This window comes from Microtus ochrogaster, unplaced genomic scaffold (assembly GCF_000317375.1).
Source record: "Microtus ochrogaster isolate Prairie Vole_2 unplaced genomic scaffold, MicOch1.0 UNK26, whole genome shotgun sequence".
Taxonomy (NCBI): Eukaryota; Metazoa; Chordata; class Mammalia; order Rodentia; family Cricetidae; genus Microtus; species Microtus ochrogaster.
Window position 1 is genome coordinate 5010575 of NW_004949124.1, and position 10008 is coordinate 5020582.

General features: G+C 46.4%; 1 protein-coding gene across 1 annotated transcript in view; it reads right to left on the reverse strand.

The window, feature by feature from the left end:
* Mrpl33 (mitochondrial ribosomal protein L33) overlaps positions 1–3429 on the reverse strand; it is a 7987-nt gene extending 4558 nt beyond the window's left edge. Inside the window, exons 1-3 of the mRNA XM_005367965.2 lie at positions 3345–3429; positions 2771–2789; positions 586–692 (exon numbers count right to left, since the gene is read on the reverse strand). Coding sequence (XP_005368022.1) covers positions 586–692; positions 2771–2789; positions 3345–3366 — 148 coding nt within the window. The 5' untranslated portion in view covers positions 3367–3429. The remainder of the gene's footprint in view (positions 1–585; positions 693–2770; positions 2790–3344) is intronic.
* Between the last annotated feature and the right edge of the window lie 6579 nt (positions 3430–10008).

Genomic DNA, 10008 nt, shown 5'->3' on the forward strand with positions numbered 1-10008 from the left:
AAGAAAGAAAGAAAAGAAGAAAAAAGAAAGAAAAATCAAATTTTCTGTCCAATGTACCAACATATACTCTCTACTCATTTAAATCATATCTGAAGCTTGTGACTAGCCCATTGGACCACACCCTCCCCTCCACAGATAGCTACTGCCTCTATTCTTTGCATGGTTGATTTCCTACCTTTACAAAACTAATTCTCGAGTACCTGGGGACTCTGCCTATCTGTCCTAGCTCTAGTGCACCTCCCACAGCTCCAGTCCCACCACATCCCAGCATCGCAGTGATCTTACTCGTGTAACTTATTATCACATTGTCACTTCTTCCCTCTCCCTCCCAAACCAAGAGCAGAGACTGAGTTTGACATCCTGGTGTACCCAACCCCAGCACGGCAGCTACTGCTATAATAAACACAGTGAAGAAATGTCACGATTTCAAAGGGGCACAAAATCACCAAAGACACTCATTCGGGAAAGGAGTCAGAGGCCTGCTGTGGCATCACTCCCCTGCTGGGACATCACTCCCCTGCTGGGACATCACTCCCCTGCTGGGACATCACTCCCCTGCTGGGACATCACTTCTCTGAGTCTTACCAATTGGATCATAATGCAGAAGAGTCAGCTTTTCTCGGAGTCGGCTTCTCTTGTGGTTGAAGGCGAAACCTGTCCCAGCTTGGCTCACCAGCCTGACCAGAATGGTTCTAAGATGAAAAAGTACACTGTTAAGAGCTGAGGAAACACACCAGGCCACCAAGAACACGCAGCACACTTGTTGAATTTTGTGGAATCAAAGTAATTATGAATATTACTTCATCCTAAGAAGGGTCTGTGCTACGACAGCCTATATTTCTCATAAAGCAATTTCAATGGCTCTGAACCCCGAGGTAGTTACCTACCGGGACCTGGTAACAACCTCACCAAACACCAGAACTGATCAAGAACCTCTGGCACCACTCCACGAGGAGCAGGAGCCAGAATAAACAATAGCAGGCAGTCACAGCTGGCCCATGGGTAACTTTGAAGATGCTGCCTCAAAAAGCCAATTCTTCCAAAATGATGGAGGCAGTTCAATCAGGAAGGGACAAAATTAAAGAGATCTGAAGTTAGCATCACTAATGTACAAGCCCTGGACACCTTCATATTTCATTTAAATTAGTTATCCAAACCATAAAACTTACTGCTTGCCTCCCTGGCCCTTTGAATACCCGTACTGCTACTCTGTCATGTGTGTGTGTTATCTTTGTCGGCCCACATAAGACATCATTTCTCCTGCCATTCCCAAAACATCTAACGCATTCAAGACCACATTACAGCCAGGCATGGTAGCTCACTCCTATAATCACTCTGAAGGCTCAGACAGGAGGATTGCTGATAATAAGTTGAAAACCAACCTGGACTGAACTACAGTCCAGTCCTGCACTGGGAACCAAACCCAGGTCCTCTATGAGAGCAACAAACACTCAAGTCGACTGAGCCATCATCCTTCCAGATCCTATTTCAAAACACAAAATAAAGCCAAAAAGACCACATTCCGCAGTGATGTTCAGAACAGTGCCTCTGAGGATCAACGCAGTATTGGTTGATGGATTAAGAAAGACAATGATGCCAGGTCTGGGGACGCAAACCAGTAACCCTAACATTCAGGAGCCGGGAGTAGGAAGTTCACAAGTTCACAGTCAGCCTGGGAAACTCAATCAGGCTTATCTGAAAACTTAGAAAAATAAACAAATAAAAAAAGGGCTGGGCAGGATTCAGTAAGAGAGCATTTGACCAGCACGCATTTGGCCCTAGGTTCAATCCCCAGCACTGTGGGGTGGGAGGCGTGTTTACATAATCATTCATTCATTCATTCCTGAAGATTCAACAAATCTCTGTGGGGTCCTTACTCTATAAGGAGTCCTACAAGAAGCAAAAAACTAAGTCTGCATCCTCTCAGGGCTAAAACTATGGAACAGAAGATGAACTGGCAAACGGGGAGAGGCAAGGCATGGGTCTATCCTTGTGGAGGTCAGTCCACAGCCTCATGTTTAGCCACACATTGTTTCTAGTGCTTAGACTGATTTCCAAACCTATAAACAGGCTCTCGGATTTAATCAATCAAAGGTATCTGTAGATTCCTGCAGAAGACTCCAGGAAAGTGAATCTTGGTCCTCACTCTGAGGAAATAGAATTTTGGTGCTGATAGAAACATAATAATGGCCTGACAGCAACAGATAAGCCCTGAGATGAGAGAAGAAGCCAAAGCTCCTTTAAACAAACGACATGAATGCTGACCAGAGGCTACTCAGTGGGACTGGAGGCAAACAGGACAGTGCCACACTTTGGAAGAGGCCAGATTTCCAACTACGTCTTTTCCTGGGCCAGTAATGGGGATTCTTGGGAGATGCTGGGCAGCGGGTACCATAGCTCCTATCAGCCACAAACTTAAGAGGCAGCAGCCAATCGTGCACATGGGCTGAGTTGCTGAGCTATGCGTTCTGTGGTTCCGGTATTAAATGCATTTTCAAGTTAGGGATTTGCAACCTGGGGCAGAATTACCAAACAGCAGCACTATCATCAAGTCAAAATGCATCTGTATTTTTATTTTCACACCGACAAAATAAGCAATAAATACAAAACAAAAAAAAATCAAAAAAACAAAAAATTCAAAAAAAAAGCAATAAATAACCCTATATCAACTTTGAGGAAAGCAAACACTGGCTTAAGAGACAGATAAACTGGCCGCAGCTAGACTACCAACCCCAATAAGCAAAGTTTAAAAACAAACGCTTTTACTTACTTTGACTTGCTCTTGGCAACTTTTTTTGTGTAAAGGTTGAAAGAGAAAAATAAAAAAATACATTTATTATTTATTTTACGCAAAGTGCTTATAAACATCAATAATAACCCAAAACACTTAAGAAATAGGCCACGTTTACCCTAAAGTACCTTTCCTGGATAATAAAGAGTAATCAGACCAACAAAACTTTGAATGCTTTTTTTTTTTTTTAAGACAATCCATGCAGTTGGCTGGCACTTTAAAGTCTTTCTAAATTAGTCTGTGCTCTCTTCACCCTTCAATGGTGCGATCATTTGCACTGTAACAGCCTCCTGTCTTAACAGGTGAACTTTGCAAACTTCAGCCAAGTCACGTGAGGCGAGAACGCCCTCGCAGCAGGAAGTCAGTGGGGAGCCAGAGGACCGGTGACACCGTGGCTGCCGGGGCGATTCTCGTCCCTATGGAGGACAGCGGAGCCCAGACCCGGGAGGTGCGCGCCGGGTGGCAGCTTCCCCGCCTGGCTCCACCCCACGACCTGTCTGTCACCGTCTCGGCCCCACGCCGCGGGCCCTGCCGCCGCCTCAAACCTACTTACAAGACGCGGCAGAAAGCAGCATGATGTCGGCTCCGGTACTCTAGCCCAGGCCGATCTAAAACAGCGAAACAACTGCTTCCGGGGCATGAGCCGGTTCCGGTAGAGGGCTCAGGAAGTTGACAGGAGCCACGCCCTCTCCCGAAGGCCCATGAATTCTCTAACTGCTTTATTGGCACTGAGTTTTGGGGTATTATGGGATGGATTCTCCTCCATGCAAAAGATACTACTGTCTAATATCACAAATTCCTGATCTGCGTGGATCCAAAGTCTGGTGGCTTTCCCATTAGACATTGAGCTACCATTTGGCCATCATGATTTTTTTTTCTTCGAGACAGGGTTTCTCCGTAGCTTTGGAGCCTGTCCTGGAACTAGCTCTTGTAGACCAGGCTGGTCTCGAACTCATAAAGATCCAAAGATCCGCCTGCCTCTGCCTCCCAAGTGCTGGGATTAAAGGCGTGCGCCACCACCACCCAGCTCCATCATGAATTTTTTTATGCCTTTGCAAGGAGCCCTAATCTCACTGTTAACTTCATCTCCCAATCAATAATCAGGATTTTATTAGTTTTGCTGTTGTTGTTTCTACTTAATTTTGTGTGTTTATGATAATTCTCCCTATTTTCTAATTTGTTCCTAGATTTTCTTGTTTTTGCATGTCTGAGTGTTTTGTTTGCATGCATGTTTGTGCAGTACATGTGTGCCTGGAAGCTGAGGAGGTCAGGTGAGTGCATAGGATCCCCTGGAACTGGAGGATTATGATGTTGTGAGCCATCCCAGGTCCTCTATGAGAGCAACAAGCACTCAAGTCGACTGAGCCATCCTTCCTGTTCCGTTTTTTGTTGTTGTCTTAAGTGATCTTCCCAATAACCCTGTCATAGTATTTCCACTCCCACATGAGGAAACTGAGGATTGGAGTGACTAACGACCAAGGTTGCTCAAGTCGTGAGTAGAAAGTCTTGGTCTTGAACCCAAATCTTCAGAATCCAGAGGTTATACTTTTCTACCTACTCAAACATGGTAGGCATGTATTGAGTGCTAGTCTAGCCAAATCAGAGCTCCAGGTTCAGTAAAGACCCTGTCTCCAGATAGATTAGATAGATAGATAGATAGATAGATAGATAGATAGATAGATAGATAGATAGATAGATAGATAGAGATTAAGGTGGAGAGGAAGTAACCTGACATTGACCTCTGGTCTCCACACATGAACGGCCACACATGGACACACACATAGAACACAGACAAAAGAGATACATGTGAACTGTCTTGAATTCTTGAATGGACTATGAAGGAAACAATGGCTTTCTCCCACCATTAGCTGTACGTATCTGTTATTTATACTTAGCACGTTGTTGGCAGCTGGTGAGTTGATCAAGATGTAACGCATGATTTGCTTTTTCTTTTCCACCTGAACTTACATATCGCGCCCTCTGTACATTATAAACTGCAGAACAGTAAAAGCACCTGAGAGCCCAGAAGGGAAAAGCGTGGTTCTGTAAGGAGCTGGAGCACAGCCTCTCTGGGAGCCTAGTTAAGGGGGGAGAGGACACAATTTAGCCTGGACTCAACCCGGAGAAATAGAGGAGGAAGTGAGAACCCACACTGTGCCCTGCCTCATGCTGGTGGACACTCGATTCCCAGCACTCAGTGATGGGATTCAGGCCTCTTCTCTATGCTGGGAGGGCCCTGGCTGCACACCATCCAGCTCACTGTCTCATATGTGCCCCGCCTGACTCAAGGTTGGGACATAGAACTACTGTTCTTGTCCACGAGGTCAGCGATGCTAGCTCCCTAACCTATCCCACAGGCCAGGGAACATGGGTATTAGTGGAAGGGAGATCACAGGAAAAAGTTGAGTTTCCTGCGAAGAGATGGTACCTGCTCAGTTTCCTCCGGACAGACCCAGGCATTTTCAAAATCAGGTCTTCTGCCTCAACAGCTTAGAATTAGAGCAAAGAATGCCTGGAAAGTCAGGCTGAAGGCTGGGGATGGGCGCCAGATTCAGTCTGTGTGGGATAGTGTCCTCAGGATGGTGGTCAACACATCGCCATTATCAAACCCTCCATGATTCAGCCCCACACCTCTCTACTCTGGGTCAGTATCACTAGAAAGCATTTGCTGACCCTGTACTCCCCTCTCACCACACTCTGTGCCCTCAGAGCAGCTAGTAGGACTATCTGCAGTCTTTGAATCACTAACCTCCCCCAACCCCAAGCCAAATCATTGAGTCCAGTTTGTGGTGGCCAGCTACTCTGAGCACGAGGCCCGCCTTGGAGCGTGGTGGGTGTGTCCAGTGTCTCTCTATGGAAGAAAACTCATCTTCTGTTTCCCAGCAGCTGTCGAGTCCTGGTTAGGAGCAGGACTTCCTGCCTACTTCACTTCTCAAAGAGACTGTGACAGCAAGCCCAAGGCCTTTACAACTTCAAGACACACAAAGTCCTACCCAGTTTTCAAACTCCTTAAAAGGTTCTGAGGCTCGGCCAAAATCGAAACTACTAAGTGGGATCTGTGAATTCTAGATTAGCTAGTAGGCCCCAAGTTGCAGGTGTGTCTACTTAATTCATTTTGCATGATGAGCCGCTCTCACCTGGGTAGGCAAAGGAGGGGAGAAAGTGGCCAACTAGAAAACAATGAGGAAGTCATTGAGTTATAAGCTAAGAGAAAGGTGCTCGCCTACATTCCCGAAAGTTCTAGGACACTTAATAGAGGCCCAAGACAGAAGACCAAAACCAGGAAGTTTAGTTGCTACCTGAAAGATTGATGGAGGTCCTGCAGACACACCCTTCCCGCCCACATATTTCACCTTCCACGAGAAGGGCCAGAAGGCTCTGACAGGAACAGTCGCAGGGAAAGTCAACACATTCAGTCTGATTGGTGGGTGATGGATGGGAGAGAACTGTGGGTGCTGGAGCACAGGGTGTGGTGGTTTAGGGGGACATGGGTTGAACCAGGAGGCAAAGGGTGGGAACTGGTCAGAGCCAGGCATTCCTGGTGTGGGTGGGAAGCTGGGCTGTGGGGCAGCTGCTGTAAAAGCAGCTGAAGGAAAGGAGCTGCCCACAAAGCGAGCTGGCTGCTTTTACCACCAGCCCTGTGACTCTCCAGATCTCACATTTTTGAGGGGCAGGAAGAGTAGTGGGGTTTTTGATTGTTGTTTTCTCTCCTTTGGTTTTTTTGTTGGTTAGTTGGTTGATTGGCTTTATTTTTGTTTATTGATTGATGGATTTTTTGAGACAGGGTCTCACTAGGTATCCTTGATTGGCTTGGAGCTTTCTACGTAGAGACCAGGTTGACCTTGAACTAACAGAGATCCTCCTGTTTCTGCTAAGGAGTACTGAGATTACAAATGCCTTTGCCTGCCTACAGAGTCATCTCATGGTCCTAGTTTGACAGGGTTTGGGGGTTTTGTTTGTTTTTTGTTACTTGGTTTTTTGCTTGTTTTGTTTTCTGGTCTGGAGCTTGCCAAGTAGATCAGATTGGCAGGCTAGTGAGACTTAGGGGACCCCCACCCGTCTCTGACTCCCCAGCTCAGGGTTTACAAGTGCACCTCAACATATCTGCTGCATTTTATATGGTCCCCACTGGCTTCCCCCTGGAACCAGTCTGGCCACAAGGTGCCAGTTCAGTTTGAAGGGATTGAAACTGGGTTCCAACTCTCCAGTCCTCCCAACTGCTTCCCTGGAGAGATCTCTGAAACCGTGGTTCTCCTGCCTCCACCCTCCCCAGTGCGGGATTAGAATCAGACACCCTGTTTAGTCAGCCTCAGTCTGTAGTGGGATTGGTGTGATGTGTCAATGGAGCCCGCAACCCTGGTTGACCATCATCAGGTGAATCCTGCAGTCTCTCCATGGGAAAGTTCCATGAGTTAGGAAAGAACCCTCTCAAGATGCTCCCCAATGCTGTCAACCCTGGTACCCAGCTGAACCATCTAGGGTTCCCATGAGTAGAGAACGAGACCCTAGGGACGTCTCATAATGCTCTCCAGGTGCAAATGGTCATCCGAGATCAGGGTTACTCAGCACTAGCGGATCTGAAGTTAGGGTAAGTTTTGAGCCGGCTGAAGTGAGACCTGAAATTCTGCATCTCTAACAGGGTATCCGACTCTGTGGATGTTGCTGGCTGTGCGCTGTTCCTACTTCAGGTGTAATCAGTCAGTCAGTCAGTCAGCAGCAGCAGTGAGCTAGCTGGCAATGCAGATTTCAGGGCCCATGCTGATGTCCTGAATCACAGTCTGCATCTTAACAAGATCCCAAGTGATCTGAAAACACTGACGTTCAAGAGGCAATGTTCTAGAAAGAGCAATAACAAAGGGTGGACAAGATTCCTTTCCTCAGAACAGAATAGAAGCTATGGGTGGGGGTAGGGTTCCCCCTGTTTTAGTTACTGCTCTTTCTGTGGGCCTGATACAGCAGCTGGTATATAACAGCTGCTCAACGAATACTTAATACGTGAGTGGACAAGTTAAGGGTCAGTTTTTTTTTTTTTTTGGTTTTTTCGAGACAGGGTTTCTCTGTGGTTTTGGAGCCTGTCCTGGAACTAGCTCTGTAGACCAGGCTGGTCTCGAACTCACAGAGATCCGCCTGCCTCTGCCTCCCAAGTGCAAGGGTCAGTTTTAATTTGAACATGAGGCCACTATGGGGCCAGTCACCAAGAAGGTAACAAGACTTGCTGTTAACTTCTGAGGCAAATGTCTTTCTGGCCTCCTGCTTAAGCAAGACTGATCCTGATGTTGGCACAGAATGGGACCCACAATCATGCGGGGCAAGCGCATACTAAATTACTCGTCTGTGGAAGGTAAAAGGGGTAGCCAAGGAAAAAACAGCCAAACAGGCAGGTCAGAAAGGACCAGAGGCTAAGTCAGTGAAGAGTGGGGAGTCGTGTACCCCCAGGTCCAGAACTGACCCATTTCATCTCTAGATTGGTTCCATAAAGCTGCTTCAAACATGCTTGCAGTAGGTAGAAGAGAACACACGAGCTGGGCGGTGGTGGCACACACCTTTAATCCCAGCACTCAGGAGGCAGAGGCAGATGGATCTCTCTGAGTTCAAGGCCAGCCTGATCTACAAAGGCTAGTTCCAGGACAGGTCCCAAAGCTAAAGAGAAACCCTATCTCGGGGGAAAAAGAAAAGAAAAAGAACACACTTGGCCTCAATGCTAGTATTGCTTTCTATTTTGCATTCAGATTAGACATCAAGGCCTGGAGATGTAGCTCACTTGCCTAGAATCCCCATAAACTGGGCCTGACAGCATGTAGGCAAAGTTTTTCTATACAGCAGCTGCTCTCAAATAAACACATTGAGGCTTCTATTAATTACAAATGCTCAGCCAATAGCTCAGGCTTATTACCAGCTAGTTCTTACATTTTAAGTTGACCCATATTCCTTATTTTCTCTCTGATGCACAGCAATACCTTTATTTTTTAGTTTTTTGGTTTTTCGAGACAGGGTTTCTCTGTAGCTTTGGAGCCTGTCCTGGAACTCCCTTGGTAGACCAGGCTGGCCTCGAACTCACAGAGATCAGCCTGCCTCTGCCTCCCAAGTGCTGGGATTACAGGCGTGCGCCACCACCGTCCGGCAGCAATACCTTTATTATAATTGCCTGTTTATGTCCTGTTCCCTCTGTGTCTGACTGGTGACTCCTGACTCATCCCCTCATTCTCAATTTGACTTTCCCATCTAACTTTATCCTGATCAGCTATTGGCCAGTCAGCTTGTTTACTAAACCAATCATAGCAATGTATATTCACTCAGTGTGCAGAAGAACCATTCCACAGCAGCAAAACCCACCAGTAAGCCCAGCTCTGAAGAAAGAGAAGACAAAAGCTCAGAAGTTCAAGGAGAACTTCTTACATAGAAAATTCAAGGCCAGCCTGGAATATGTGAAACAGTGTTTGGGCTTTTTTGTTTTTTTTTTAAAGATGTCAGTATGAAATTTCTCAGGTAGCCTGAACAGCTTCTGAATGAAGTCCAAATTCCATGGTTGGACAAATGTTAAATCTTACAGAGAACAAACAGTATTTGTTATTAACTGTCCTTAGAGGACTGGAACAATAACTAATTTTTGAAGTGATTATTCCTGGACCTCAGGGTACCAATCTAGAAAAGAAAGGGTTGCTCTGTTTCCTATGTTAATATTATCCAGACTTCCTAGAAAACTCATCACACTCCACTCAAAATGCCAGTTCATTTATCCTAATGTTTATTTTAATGCTCTGTGTACAGAGAGGCCTTTTTTTCTAATTGTGTGCACGTGTACCATGTGTGAGCATGTATGTAAGTGGACATGTGCCGTGGTGTGCAGAGGACAACAGGATGCTCTCGCTTCCCCTTTGTCGAAGCAGGGTCTCTAGAGCCATTCCTCCCATGCTGAGGCTACCTGACGCTGGAGCAGCAGTTCTCAACCTGTGGGTCACCACCCCTTTAGGGGGGTCAAACAACCCTTTCACTGGGGCCTAAGACCAGCAGAAAACTCAGATATTTGCATTATGATTCATAAGAGTAGCAAAATTACAGTTATAAAGTAGCAATGGAAATAAGCTCATGGTTGGAGTCAGCCCGACACGAGGAACTGTATTAAAGGATCACAGCATCAGGAAGGCTGAGCGCAGCTGCTCTGGAGTGTTTAGACCGTTGTCCTGTCTCTACCCCCCATCTTGTCATAGGGATACTGG